The sequence below is a fragment of the Neoarius graeffei genome, chromosome 4 (genome assembly GCF_027579695.1).
Source record: "Neoarius graeffei isolate fNeoGra1 chromosome 4, fNeoGra1.pri, whole genome shotgun sequence".
NCBI lineage: Eukaryota > Metazoa > Chordata > Actinopteri > Siluriformes > Ariidae > Neoarius > Neoarius graeffei.
This window is the reverse complement of record NC_083572.1, coordinates 83,255,647-83,271,374: the sequence shown is the minus strand read 5'-3', so window position 1 is coordinate 83,271,374 and position 15,728 is coordinate 83,255,647. Positions and strand designations below refer to the sequence as shown.

The window sequence follows — 15,728 nt, the reverse complement described above, 5'->3', positions numbered from 1 at the left end:
CAACCATTCACACTCACATTCACAGCTACGGTCAATTTAGAGTCACCAGTTAACCTAACCTGCATGTCTTTGGACTGTGGGGGAAACCGGAGCACCCGGAGGAAACCCACGGGGACACGGGGAGAAAATGCAAACTCCGCACAGAAAGGCCCTCACCGGCCACGGGGCTCGAACCCGGACCTTCTTGCTGTGAGGTGACTACTAACCACTACACAACCGTGCCGCCCGAGATCCTCAATATTAGACAGATATTTATACTGATTATCAAAATGACGGAAGAAAAAATCATTTTCTAATTCCAGGAGCGATCTTCAGCCCAAGGTACTGTAAAATGCAAAATAGTTTCTTCCCTAATATTTCAACAGTAGGTAAACGTTTAAAAGTTTTCAATACTGGATAAATAGGTCAATGTTTCCATTATTCTTTCATTCTGAATATTTAAAAAAAAACTCATAGAACTTTTATTATATACAAGTTCTATGAGGTTTTAAAATATTCTTTTTTTTTAAACTAACACCATTATAAAACTGAAGAGTCAACATTAACTATTCAGACTTCTTGGAACTACCTCTTCTGTCAGGAGTCGGGTTTCCATCAAGCTGCTTAATGCACTTATAATACATACAGCCAAATTACTCAATTCTGATTGGTCAATCAAGGAGGGCTTTTTTTTCCCTTAACACGGGGCCGCATTTCTGAAATGCTATTGGCTAGTTCAGTGGTTCCCAAACTTTCTCTGCTGGGCCCCCCCTTTGGTAGATAAGAAAATTTTTGCCCCCCGACAAAAAGAGAAAAAAAAAAAAAAAAAGATAAATGGGACACACATTTTGTTTTCAGACCCCATTGCAGTTTATTAATACAAACCTCAACCTTTTTTGAACAAATAAAAGTAAACTGCCATAAACTGCAGGTTGCAATATAATTATTTTAAGTATAACTGTTTTCAAGCACCTTAACTGTGTAACAGGTTTCTTTTTTTAATATTCAACATTGTTATCAATGCAGTTTTCAAACATTGCCTCTCTGCAAAAATGGGTTTTAAAACATGGCCAACTCCCTGAGAAGAAAAAAACAAAAACCTAAAAGATTTGTTGTGCAAAAATGACACCTTTAAGCCTAGGTCACTACCGGACGTACGATTTTTTGGCGTTTCCCAAATTGCTGCGTTTTTTTTGTTCGTGGAGAAAGACGCACGTTGGCGTCTTGCAACCTGAAAAAAAACATAAGCGCCCATAGAGTTTGTTTGACATGACAAAGAACCTCTGCGGCCGGTCTGCGGCCAGTCTACGGCTCGAAAATCAGCACGTCACACACGTGCCCTCCGTGCATTTCACGCGCGCCCTCCGTGCGTTTCTTGCGTTTTTTGCACGTAGACCGGCCGTAGGAGCACGTACGGCCAGTTGTGACCGAGGCTTTAATCCTCGCATCTTTTCAGTGACTGGTGTGGGCCTGCTTCATGCTGCAGATCTTCTCAAATCTGGGTTGCAGTTTTGAGATTGCCACTCAGTTCATTTTCAATGTCCAGCTTTGATCTGTATTTTGTCTTGATTGAGGCCACAGCAGAAAAACCTCTCACATAGGTAGGATGTGGCAAAAGGAAGAAGCATGGCCAGGGCTCTCTTACCTCGCAGTGGGTAATCTTTCTCCACTCCAATCCAAAATGCAGCCAGTGTCTTTGACTGAAACTGCAGCCTCATTGTTGAATCAGAGGTGACATCAATGAACTGTTCCTCCTCTGATGTGCTGGAGTCGGCAGGTGGTGTTGCACTGAAGGGGTCACGGATCCAGTCGTATTCTTTGGGATCCTGCATCAGGAAATATTTCTGGAAATGGTTCTGAAGGGCAGAGATGTGTGCTTTCATGCATGGGATCGCTGTGTTCTGCAGTTTGTTGTCTTCAATGAATGATTTCAGGTTCTCAAATGAGTCCACATTTCCAACCTTCACTCACTGCAGCCACATCTCAAGTTTTCTAGTGAATGATGTGATTTTATCTGCCAGATGTGGGAGATGTGTATTTGTGCCCTGCAACTGCAAATTCACTTCATCGAGTTTCAGAAACATGTCGCTGAGGTATGCAAGTTTCATGAGGAACTTGTTACAGTAAAATTTGTGGGCAAGATCATTGCCCTCTTCCTTCAAAAAGATGCGGATTTCATCTCACAGTTCAAAGACCCTGGACAGCACCTTCCCACGTGACAGCCATCGGGACTCGCTGTGAAACAGAACAGCTGTGTGGTCTGAGCCCATTTCCTCGCACAGTACCGAAAAAATCCGGGCTTTGACAGGTCGTGTTTTGATGTAGTTGACAGTGGCAATAACGTTGGTCATTACATCATTCAGCTCGGGACTCGGCTGTTTAGATGCCAGTGCTTCGCGGTGTATCATGCAGTGCGTCCACTGCACATTGGGGGAGACACGCTTGATGAGCGCTTGCAGCCCTGCCCGTTTCCCAGCCATAGCCTGCGCCTCATATCATCTCCATCTATGAATCTGACGCAAGTAATTAATAAACAGTCTTTGTTACCGTCAGTGGCTTCATCCATCTGAAGAGAAAAGCAGCCGTCATGCACTGTCATTAAGCTGCTCCTCTATGTCCTTTGACATGTCATAAACGCGCCTGCCGATGGTGTTGTTGGACAGAGGAATAGCCCTTAGTTTGCTGGCTGCAGTGTCATCAAGCATAGTTGATACCATGTCCATAGCACAGGGAAGTACCAATTCCTCCGCTATTGTGTGCGGCTTTTTACAATGTGCCACTCGGTAGGCAACTTTACAGTGGTGCTTGAAAGTTTGTGAACCCTTTAGGATTCTCTATATTTCTTCGTAAATATGACCTAAAACAACATCAGATTTTCACACAAGTCCTAAAAGTAGATAAAGAGAACCCAGTTAAACAAATGAGACAAAAATATTATACTTCGTCATTTATTTATTGAGGAAAATTATCCAATATTACATATCCGTCAGTGGCAAAAGTATGTGAACCTCTAGGATTAGCAGTTAATTTGAAGGTGAAATTAGAGTCAGATGTTTTCAATCAATGGGATGACAATCAGGTGTGAGTGGGCACCCTGTTTTATTTAAAGAACAGGGATCTATCAAAGTCTGATCTTCACAACACATGTTTGTGGAAGTGTATCGTGGCACGAACAAAGGAGATTTCTGAGGACCTCAGAAAAAGCGTTGTTGATGCTCATCAGGCTGGAAAAGGTTACAAAACCATCTCTAAAGAGTTTGGACTCCACCAATCCACAGTCAGACAGATTGTGTACAAATGGAGGAAATTTAAGACCATTGTTACCCTCCCCAGGAGTGGTCGACCAACAAAGATCACTCCAAGAGCAAGCCATGTAATAGTCGGCAAGGTCACAAAGGACCCCAGGGTAACTTCTAAGCAACTGAAGGCCTCTCTCACATTGGCTAATGTTAATGTTCATGAGTCCACCATCAGGAGAACACTGAACAGCAATGGTGTGCATGGCAGGGTTGCAAGGAGAAAGCCACTGCTCTCCAAAAAGAACATTGCTGCTCATCTGCAGTTTGCTAAAGATCATGTGGACAAGCCAGAAGGCTACTGGAAAAATGTTTTGTGGATGGATGAGACCAAAATAGAACTTTTTGGTTTAAATGAGAAGCGTTATGTTTGGAGAAAGGAAAACACTGCATTCCAGCATAAGAACCTTATCCCATCTGTGAAACATGGTGGTGGTAGTATCATGGTTTGGGCCTGTTTTGCTGCATCTGGGCCAGGACAGCTTGCCATCATTGATGGAACAATGAATTCTGAATTATACCAGTGAATTCTAAAGGAAAATGTCAGGACATCTGTCCATGAACTGAATCTCAAGTGAAGGTGGGTTATGCAGCAAGACAACGACCCTAAGCACACAAGTCGTTCTACCAAAGAATGGTTAAAGAAGAATAAAGTTAATGTTTTGGAATGGCCAAGTCAAAGTCCTGACCTTAATCCAATGGAAATGTTGTGGAAGGACCTGAAGCGAGCAGTTCATGTGAGGAAACCCACCAACATCCCAGAGTTGAAGCTGTTCTGTACGGAGGAATGGGCTAAAATTCCTCCAAGCCGGTGTGCAGGACTGATTAACAGTTACCGCAAACGTTTAGTTGCAGTTATTGCTACACAAGGGGGTCACACCAGATACTGAAAGCAAAGGTTCACATACTTTTGCCACTCACAGGTATGTAATATTGGATAATTTTCCTCAATAAATAAATGGCCAAGTGTAATGTTTTTGTCTCATTTGTTTAACTGGGTTCTCTTTATCTACTTTTAGGACTTGTGTGAAAATCTGATGATGTTTTAGGTCATATTTATGCAGAAATATAGAAAATTCGAAAGGGTTCACAAACTTTCAAGCACCACTGTATATGAGGCGAGTTGAGCATTTGCCGGCATGGATGCAGCTTTAGTAAATAGGGACTGTTGAGCACGGCAGTTTACGAGTTTTTGTCTGAAAAACTCAACTGGCTTGTCTTTGTGCTCTGGACGTTTTGTCTCCAAGTGGCGTCTTAGCTTGTTCGGCTTCAAGCTGTCACAAGCTAGCACTTTAAGACAGACAACACACTGTGGTCTCTCCTCATTACCCACCGTTGTACAGGTGAAGCCAAAGACAAGATATGTGTCGTCATATTTTCTTGTCTTTGCCTTGGAATGAACTTGCTTTGGAAGCACATTTGGTGATGCTTCATCCTCTGATTTGCGTTTACGTGGGAGCCCTGCGCCCCCCGACAAAAACTTCTCCATGTTATGCTAGCAGTGTAATTTATTGATTGATTCATTCATTCATTCCATCCGCGCCCCGCGCCCCCCCTGCAATGGCTCTGCACCCCCCACTTTGGGAACCACTGGGCTAGTTCACTGGAATGGGTAAAAAGCCAAACAAGTCCAAAAGCCTGACGAAACAAGAAGATATTCTGTGGAAATGCGGTCCTCGTGTCATGATGAAAGACGCTTTAGAAACTGATTCAAACGTGCAAGATAGTCTTGCGCCCTGATTGGTTCAGAAAACGTGAATGACAAATGTTGTGAACTTGAATGGTTTCCGAAGTATGAATTTGGCCCTATACATTATAAACAAGTAATCGTATGGTTCCTCGTAAAATTAAGGATTAATTTCACTCGTGGTTTCAAAGTTTTGAAATTGCCCTCGTCGCGAAAACTTCGAAGTCACTCGTGAAATTAATCCTTAATTTTACTCAGCCCATACGATTACCTATACTAATTGAAATTACAAACTTAACAATACAAGTAATGGAAATGTGAATTTAGGGGGAAAAAAACCCTCAAAATATTGCAAAAACGTTCATACACCTCACATGCGGTGGTTTTTTCAGACTATACAATAAAGCAATATTTCGCAAAATTTAAATGGAAACATTTATTGCATTCAATTAAACACTAGTGACTATTGCGGTGGATGCAGTCGAAAGCTTGATACCAAATATCAGGTCTTGGAGATCCGAACAACAAATTACAAAACATCACTCAATGGAAAAACAGACCATTCGCAATCGCTTCTATTTTTGCACAACAGTGCAATGGAAACTTATTTTAAGTCACTGTAGTTACTTAAATTCTATCACTGTAAAAAATATTTGTTGTTTTTACTTAAGAAGTTGTTAGTAACTGGGCTGACTTAAAAAAATTTTGAATTCACTGAAATTCATATAGCAAATTAAATTGATTACTTCATTGCACTAAATTTTTATACAAGTTTCAATTAAATCAAAATTTTAAGGCAGCCCAGTTACTAACTTTAAAGGTGATGATACATGGGGCAACTTTTCGGGCAATGCTGCTGGCCAACTACGCTTCAACACTTTCCTATTGAGATTGGGCAACATAATTTCTATCTGAATGATTTTGATCATTGTGGGCAACTTTTGAAGATCATCCAATCAGAGTGCTAGCAGCAAATCACATGACCACCTGCCAGCTTCTGAAATTTTCAACAAAGATGGCGGCATCCCAACGGCAGTGGAGCGAAGAAAAAGAGAGACAACTTAGATCTTTTTATGCTGGCAAGTTATGTGTAAGCCCAAAGTGGTGAATTTACCTCATCAAATGCTAAGAAAACCAGCAGACATTTATTTTTTTTCAGCCAAGTGTAAACTGCCATTATCTAACCACCGCTCCATAGACCCCTTCGCAGTAAACGTCATTCATACGTAAGCGGAAATTGCGCGCGCAGCCTGGACTCAAAAAAGACTCAGCGATGCCTAGTTGTTGTGTTTTCGGGTGTCAGAATCGTAGCAGTGATGGGGTTAAAATGTTCAGGATTCCAGCAGGATCCCACCCATTCCAAAAAAAATCGCCGACATCTATGGCTACAAGCCATCAAACGTGTAGACTGGGATGAAAGCACCATCAAAAATGCGCGGGTTTGCAGCGCCCACTTCATCACAGGTAAGATCAGGCTATTTATTAAATCTCTCTTTTTTATTCTTTCTAGTCTTCGTTTATTGATGTAGCAAAATACTTTGGTAACGTTTGTCTGATTAGCTGGGTCATAGTTACACAATGTAATGAATATTGTTAGCATGTTAACTTAGCTTTGCATGCAATTTTGTTTGTAGGAGAGGTCTCGCTTGACTCAAGCAGTCCAGATTTTGTGCCATCACTATGTGTGTATGCCGAAAATCACAATTTTAAAGCAAGGATGGAAAGGTAAAATTGTGTGCCCTCACTCTAAATGCCAACTTACGTTGACTGCTCTAACCTAGCTCCCGCCCCGTTCAGTTTCATTTCTGCTCTCGCTTTTTACGCAGCTCTGATTTCTCTTAGCTGCACTCTTTACACCATCATTCCTTTCATGCCATTCCCTCCTGCAAATTGCTGTTTAGTGTTGGTATTTGCTGTTGTAGCTAAAGCCACATTGCCATCACATCACTGGCATAATTTGATTAAAACAAAATGAATATGAATGTCCCATTGTTAATCAAGTTGTAGTCTCGCTGTAACCAGAATGCTGATGGCAGGCTACTTTTGTAAATAGGTCCTGAGTTTGACATTTTTTGTAAATAGTATGACTGCCTTCAGGTATCAGAGGAAAACTTACTAACATCGTCCGTCCACTCTTTAATTAAATGCGGATCCAGTAGGCGATGTCCACTTGTTAGAGTTAACTTATTTATGTAGCATTCTCGATCTTGTAACGACAATTGTTTGGCATAATCTGACAGCTCATAATGCCGGTCTATGGGCAGCGCCATTGTTTTTGGGTCCAGGCTGCGCGCGCATCCTGGCAACGGTCGGTTTGTTTACAAACATGCGAAGGGGTCTATAGAGACAGAATGGGATTTAGCTAACTAGCAGTGGTTTATGCTAACATAGTTAGCCGAAAGTTATCGCTAGCTATGTCGGGATAACGTTAGCTCTCTTGCATCAAGTTAAAAGTGATGGGCAGATTTTTTTTTTAAGAGTTGTAACTAGTGTTGCACCGATACCATTTTTTTGGCCCCAATACCGATACCTAGCTGTGCAGTACCGGCCGATACCGATACCATACCGATACCACTCCGTTTGAAATGTATATATGAAGAGCTGCATACTTGGATGTAAAATCATTGCTATCATGGCTTTGTCAGGCTGCTACTTACCTTTGTGAAACAGGAAAAAGACTAATACAAAGTGAATCCAGTAGAACTTTTTATTGCCTACCTGGTATGGATGACTGACAATAGTTCAATAAACTTTCTCTTGCTAGCAGTTGCTGCAACCTCAAACTCTGTGTTCGTTCACATGTTTCGTCTTCAAATGTTTTATCAGGTTCGAGGTATTGAAACTGGCCGATTTAATTCCACCTCTCGAAACTTTCAGGCCGCAAATCTTGCATGTAGCCATTGTACTCGCCGGAGTTTCTATGCTGAAATATATCCAGACCGCCGACATTTTCTTCTCGTGGTTTGTTTTTCCTCCGCATGAAAAAGCTGCCCCTGTATTGGTTAAGAGCGGCTATTGGCCCGCTCTCATTGGTCTGGAGCAGGTCAATAGCAATAGCTGCTTGGCGTGCTTGGCAGGCATGCACAGTGATCACGTGTGATCACACAACACAGAGTGTAGTGAGTGTCGGGAGAGAGAAGGCTGCGTTCAAGTGTCATACTAGCATCGGTAAATGGTATCGGCGCCCTATTTCTTGCTACTCGCCAATACCGATACCACCATTTTAGTGCCAGATCGGGGCCCCGCCCGATACTGGTATCAGTGCAACACTAGTTGTAACAGAGATCGTCTAACTTATCGTCTGATCTAATTCACGTACAGACCATGACTACTTGTGGAACCCGAGGGTGAAACAGTACCGTACAAACTTCGGGATCTAAAAAAGAAAGCCTTTCAGGAGCTCAGTCACCCCCTTTCCCTCCTCAGCAGCCACGTCCTGCTCCATGCCCTTTTTTCTTTTTTGCTGAGATGAGAATTAAACGATTATGTTTTTGTAATGTACGTGTCAGTTATTAGTTATAGCATACGTGATTAAGGCTAGCAGCATTTTTAAAGAGATTTTGGAAAAAAGTGTTTATTATTAACAGAATAATGTGGTTATTAATGGCAAATTATCTTTTGGCCAGTGTGTCTATTCAGTTTTGTTCCAGAAATGATACTTACTTGAGCAAACTAAAGGCTGAAGCCAAGACAAAAGTGACCGCTGCAACTGTTTCAGTGTCCATCTTTGCGGTCTCCGTCTCCCTGGCAATAGATTTGCTCTTATCTGATTGGTTGTTGCCCGAATTAGTTGCCGTGTCTCACCTGCTTGCGTTAAAACAACAAATCATTTTTACAGTGTAACTTCGAAGCAGAATTACTCATTCTACTTCGCATCAGCTTTGCTGAAAACGTAACCCACTTCTCACAAACCCATAAAAGTGACGCTGTCCCGTCGTTAATAATTATTTTTTCAAAAGATTTACCCAAACAGCTATATTACTGATCCATTTTCATTTCTCTCTATCGTTCTCATATGCTGCTGTTCTACAGCCTTAAGCGCAACCCCTGAAGCCACCTCGAGTGTTGAACGCAAATACCTGCTGCAGGTGGGGGGAAAATAGTTGACATTGCTGAAACCAGCTGCTGAGTGTGCGAAATATGCAGTGGTAAGGTCAAACCTGTTTCACCATCCCTCTCCATGCAAAAAGCAAGAAAACAATCACAGCACAACAATGGATTTCTCTTGATTTCACCATGCAGATGCTTACCTATCAGGGCATGGAAGAGCGAGCTCTGAAATACGCTGATAACTCTGTCGATGGAGTGTTGAAGCTGGGCATCTTCTGGCTGATTCAGTTTTGATCTGTATTCTTCAAGGAGTTTCAGCGCTCGCTGTGTATCTGAAATGTTCAAATAAAAAAAAAAAGCTGACAGCCTGAAGCATAAAAACTACATGATTTATGGACTGTTGCACAGGTTCCCAATCCTGGCCGATACATTTTAGTATTTTCCTGGCTCAATCACGCACACTTCAACTGAAGAAGTCTTCAGGGAGCAGGAGAAACACACATCTGTAGGTTAGGGGGATACTCCAGGAATAGGAAAGGGAAACTATGGAACGGGGTAAAAGAAATAACGCTGCTCAATTAGAGTAAAGGAGTTTGCACGTTCTCGTGCGTTTCCTCTGGGTGATCTGATTTCCACCACAGCCCAAAGGCATGCAGTTCGGTTAACTGGCTACTCTAAGGCCCACTTTACACGGGGACGGTCTGAAACAAAAACGCAAGAGTCCGTTTTCGTTCTCACTTTTTTCTGCGTCTACACGACCGTTTTCAAGGAGGAAATCTGCGTCTATACGGTGACGCATAAATGTGTGGAATTCAATTGGATGTGCATGCCAGGCGGCTAGGTGGTGCTGTGAAAGACCTCCGCTATGTCTGCACGCATGCGCAACGTCTTCCGTCTTGTCTGATCTGCACATCTGCGCCGCGAAAACTTTGACTAATCTGGCTATGGTAAGTAAGAAAGTAAGTAAAAAAGTAAGAGCATGCTATACCCGCCTCTGTTCATTAACGGTATATGTGCAGATTCGGTATAGATGTTCGAAGGACTCCTGGACGTTTATTAAAGCTGCCAGAGCAGCTTGAAGGTCCGTTGGATCGATGTAATCAGACATGCTCTTACTTTTTTACTTACTTTCTTACTTCCCGGGCTGGCATGTACAGTATATGACATATGTATGACGTAAACACGTACCCGACGTGAGCAGATCCGAGCAGAGTTTGGCGTATTGGGTAGTTTAGACGGAAATGCAATGGGGGCTGTTTTTAACTTATCCACTCTGGAAGGCGTTTTCAATTTTTTCCGTTTTTCAGCCTCGGAAACGCCGTCCCTGTGTAGACGAAAGGCACTTCCGATAAAATATTTAGTCGTTTTTACCCGACAGCATCCTCGTGTAAACGGGCCCTAAATTGCCCATAGGTGTGAATGGTTGTTTGTCTGGGAAGCTGCGACAGGTCTAGCAAGGTGGCGGTAGATGAAATGTGCTCTGCAGACAGGTGCAGATGTAAGAGGCTGACAACTGACAGGCCAATTGGCCTACAGGGCATCAGGATCTCATCTCATCTCATTATCTCTAGCCGCTTTATCCTTCTACATGGTCGCAGGCAAGCTGGAGCCTATCCCAGCTGACTACAGGTGAAAGGCGGGGTACACCCTGGACAAGTCGCCAGGTCATCACAGGGCTGACACATAGACACAGACAACCATTCACACTCACATTCACACCTACGGTCAATTTAGAGTCACCAGTTAACCTAACCTGCATGTCTTTGGACTGTGGGGGAAACCGGAGCACCCGGAGGAAACCCACACGGACACGGGGAGAACATGCAAACTCCGCACAGAAAGGCCCTCGCCAGCCCCGGGGCTCGAACCCAGGATCTTCTTGCTGTGAGGCGACAGCGCTAACCACTACACCACCGGGGCATCAGGATAAAAAGTAAAAAAGCAACAGTGCATACATTCACTGGACACTTTATTAGGAACACTATGCAGCACTTCACTTCGTTCTGAGAAATTTTCATGTTATGGCGTTGCAAACATTCCTTTAAGAGTCAGGTCCATGTTGTGACAACTGCATTACATAATTACTGCAGATTTTTCAGCATATTCGTGCTCTGACTCTCTCATCCTACCCCATCCCGAAGGTGCTTTACTGGACTGAGGTACACTGAAGTCACTGTCACGCTCATGAAACCGGTTCGAAACATCTTACGCTTTGTGATATGGTGCATCATGCTGAAAAGTAGCCATTATAAGATGGGTATATTGTGGATAAAGGGATGTACAGTATGTGGCTAGCAATAATACTCAGATACTCTGCTGGATTAGTATTAAAGGACATTATATGTGCCAAGAAATCATCCGTACACCATTATACCACCACCGCCACCATACTGAACTGTTGACACAAGGCAAGTGCCGTCCATGGATTTTTGGCGTTGATGCCGAATTCTGACCAAGTCACGGGAGAAATTGAGACTCATCAGACCAAGTGACATTTTTCCAGTTTTGGTCAACATGTAGCCTCAGAATCCAGTTCTTGGCTTACAGCAGTGGAACCTGGCATGGTCTTTTGCTGCTGTACCTCATCCACCCCATGGTACGATGTGTGATCTGAGATACTTTTCTGCTCACCGCAGTTGTAAAGTGTAGCTATTTGAGTAACTGTAGCCTTCTTGAAGCCAATGAACTCTCATCAAGAAGGTTCTCCCTGCAGAACAGCCACTCACTGGATGTTTGTGGATCACTTTCCCCTCGTTTTGATATTTGACGTGAACATTCCCTGAAGCTCTTGACCTGCATCGACATGTCTTTATGCATCCTGCTGCCACATGATTTTTTTTTTTTAAAGTGTTCTGCCTGATGTAAGGTCCAAGTTTCGAGGGAAGGATTACAGTAGTGGTTTCCCGTTACCTTCTACTGGATTATTTTATAGAGGTTTACTCTTCTCAACCATAATCCAGCCACTGGGGGTGCACAAGCGTACTCTTGGTGCTGGTCCCAAGCCCGGATAAATTGGAGAGGGTTGCGTCAGGAAGGGTATCCGGCATAAAACTGTGCCAAATCTAACATGCGGATTGAAAAGAATACCATACCGGATTGGTCGGGGCACGGGTTAACAACGGCCGCCTCCGGTACTGTTGGTCAACAGGGTGCCGGTGGAAAGTATGCTACTGTTGCGTCAAAACAGAGAAGGAAAAAGAGAGAGGGGAGGCGTGTTAGGAGAAAGCATGAAAGATGGAAGGGAAGAAGCTTAGAATTGAGGGTAGGAACACTGAATTTGGGAACATTGACTGGCAGAGCGAGAGTGTTTGCAGGTATGATGGAAAGAAGGAAGTTGGACATTGTGTGTGTGCAGGAGACAAGGTGGAAAGGAAGCAAGGCCAAGAACAGGTGAAAGGTAAGATGTATAAGACAGTAGTGCGACCAGCTGTGATGTATGGATTGGAGACCGTACCCTTAACGAAGAGGCAGGAGGCAAAGTTGGAGGTGGCGGAGTTGAGGATGTTAAGGTTTGTGATGGGAGGTTGGACAGGATAAGGAACAAGTACATCAGAGGGACAGCACATGTGGAGAGCTTGGGAATTAAGCTAAGAGAGATGAGACTGAGATGGTACGGGCACATCCTGAGAAGAGATGCAGAGCATGTTGGAAGGAGAATGTTGAGGATGGAGCTGCCAGGCACATGAAAACAAAGAAGGCCAAAGAGGAGATACATGGATGTGGTGAGAGAGGACATGAAAGTGGCAGGTGTGGTAGAGAAGGATGCGTAAAACAGGGAGCAAGGAGACGAAAGATCCACTGTGGCAAGCCCTAATCGGGAGCAGCCAGAAGAAGTAGTTGTTGTTGGCAAACCAACTTAAAGCTGCATTACTGCCACCGACTGGGCTGGAGTGTCTCATCTCATCTCATTATCTCTAGCCGCTTTATCCTTCTACAGGGTCGCAGGCAAGCTGGAGCCTATCCCAGCTGACTACGGGCGAAAGGCGGGGTACACCCTGGACAAGTCGCCAGGTCATCACAGGGCTGACACATAGACACAGACAACCATTCACACTCACATTCACACCTACGGTCAATTTAGAGTCACCAGTTAACCTAACCTGCATGTCTTTGGACTGTGGGGGAAACCGGAGCACCCAGAGGAAACCCACGCAGACACGGGGAGAACATGCAAACTCCACACAGAAAGGCCCTCGCCGGCCCCGGGGCTCGAACCCAGGACCTTCTTGCTGTGAGGCGACAGCGCTAACCACTACACCACCGTGCCGCCCCTGGGCTGGAGTGTGGAACAGGAAATACTGGGGGGGGGGACACTATTCTTTTAGCTATTTTTGTTTCTTTTAAAATACTTAATTTGGGGGGTTTTGGTTTTGAGTAGAGTTTTTATTTCATCCTCAGTTGGTTCAGCAACATGCTCTGCCATTTAGTTTTTCTCGACTCACAGTACATGAGCTGATATCCTAGTAGTAGAGTTACTACTACTAAGCATGCAGAATACAGGGAGCAATGCAGACGAAAGATCCGCTGTGGCAACCCCTAATCGGGAGCAGCCAAAAGAAGACGACAACTCTTCTCAACCATACACTCATTCACACCTATGGGCAATTTAGAGTAGCCAGTTAACCTAACCGTACGTCTTTGGATGATGGGGGAAACCGGAGTACCAGGAGGAAACCCACACAGACACACGGAGAGGGAGAACCTGCAAACTCTACACAGAAAGGCCCCGGTTGGCCACTGGGCTCGAACCCAGAACCTTCTTGCTGTGAGGTGACAATGTGTCACCCTGCCACATGATTACTTGCTTGCATAATTGTGTGCATACAGTACTGTGCAAAAAAAAATAAATTAATACAAACTTTTTGTTACAGATTTTCATTTTAGGACTTCTACAACGAGTGGTGTAGTGGTTAGCACTGTCGCCTCACAGCAAGAAGGTCCGGGTTCGAGCCCCGTGGCCGGCGAGGGCCTTTCTGTGTGGAGTTTGCATGTTCTCCGCGTGGGTTTCCTCCGGGTGCTCCGGTTTCCCCCACAGTCCAAAGACATGCAGGTTAGGTTAACTGGTGACTCTAAATTGACCGTAGGTGTGAATGTGAGTGTGAATGGTTGTCTGTGTCTATGTGTCAGCCCTGTGATGACCTGGTGACTTGTCCAGGGTGTACCCCACCTTTTGCCCGTAGTCAGCTGGGATAGGCTCCAGCTTGCCTGCGACCCTGTAGAACAGGATAAAGCGGCTACAGATAATGAGATGAGATGAGACTTCTACAATATCAAATCAGTCCAACAACATTTTAGAAACATTTAATTTCATTGTTTTTGAAAGCATCTCTTGCACAGTACTGGATATAATTGATGGGATCAAAGAAATGAGAAAAAGGGTCATAACATGGCCACACAGACACAGTGTTTCCACCAGTATCTGATTTTATTTAAAGAGCACTGCAGAGTTATTAAATGCAAGAAGAAGTGAGTGTCATTTTAGCTCAGGACAGATGTCAAGATGCACAAATGCAAAAAAAAAAAAAAGTGTGAAGATGTAAATGACCATTGCAATCTCACCTTTCTTTCTCACTGGCATGATCACATCCAAGGATCAGGATCAGGTCAAATACTCAGTAAAAATGTTGCAAAGACTTCTCTGCACCATCTGAAAGAGGAAATCCTTCAGCATTCACCGTTCATCAGTCACAGTGATGTCTGAACTGTTCAGGATGCAGGAACAGAGAAGAGTAAAATAAACCCGTGCAACTTTTTTCCTGAGTGAAAGTAAGACCTCCGAACAGTCCTCGGTTTAAAAAAAAACAGATAGAAGTTATCCCTCTTTCTCTCTCGTCTTCAGAAAGCTGTCCTCCTCTCTCTCGAACCCGACACGGTCCTATGACAAACTTCTCCGGCTCTGCCCCTCCTCTACTGTCCTCACAGCCTCCTCAAAGTCCAAACTTTCCTCCAAAATGGCGACCTGGCTATGGAAATGAATCAGAGTGAGCCGACTCCCAAATGTCTCCTTGACTACCTACATAGGTGCACTCATTAGGGCATGTATTAGTGAGCTCAATGCCGTAGGCAGTGCACTATCTATCCCACAGGGAGCTAGTTTAAGGCTCGACCCTAATCTATTGACGCTATTTAGCTAATGTAGGAAAGTAAATCAAGGTTTTTGGGATGGTTACTGTGTGTGTGTGTGTTGAGTTATATTTTAAAAAGAAGAAGAAAAATAATAATCCTGTGACATTTATTAACACATAGATACGTTTCCTGCTTAAAAAATGTCGAAAGATGCTAATAACATAAATGGAATCTAGCAGCTACTAATTTGCATCTCATTAGCATATATATATATATATATATAATCTCATTATCTCTAGCCGCTTTATCCTGTTCTACAGGGTCGCAAGCAAGCTGGAGCCTATCCCAGCTGACTACGGGCGAAAGGTGGGGTACACCCTTGACGAAGACAACCATTCACATTCACACCGACGGTCAATTTAGAGTCACCAGTTAACCTAACCTGCATGTCTTTGGACTGTGGGGGAAACCGGAGCACCCGGAGGAAACCCACACGGACACGGGGAGAACATGCAAACTCCGCACAGAAAGGCCCTCGCCGGCCACGGAGCTCGAACCCGGACCTTCTTGCTGTGAGGCGACAGCGCTAACCACTACACCACCGTGCCGCCGCATATATATATATATATATCTCATCTCATTATCTGTAG

At 43.9% G+C, this 15,728-nt stretch overlaps 1 protein-coding gene across 10 annotated transcripts in view; it reads right to left on the bottom strand.

Moving 5' to 3' along the window:
• Positions 1 to 14,944, bottom strand: part of dlg1a (discs large MAGUK scaffold protein 1a) — a 430,819-nt gene extending 415,875 nt beyond the window's left edge. For all 10 annotated transcript variants that reach the window (XM_060919862.1, XM_060919864.1, XM_060919863.1 and 7 more), the window contains exons 1-2: positions 14,572 to 14,944; positions 9,213 to 9,344 (exon numbers count right to left, since the gene is read on the bottom strand). In XM_060919862.1, coding sequence (XP_060775845.1) covers positions 9,213 to 9,344; positions 14,572 to 14,590 — 151 coding nt within the window. In that variant the 5' untranslated portion in view covers positions 14,591 to 14,944. The remainder of the gene's footprint in view (positions 1 to 9,212; positions 9,345 to 14,571) is intronic.
• Positions 14,945 to 15,728: the final 784 nt, after the last annotated feature.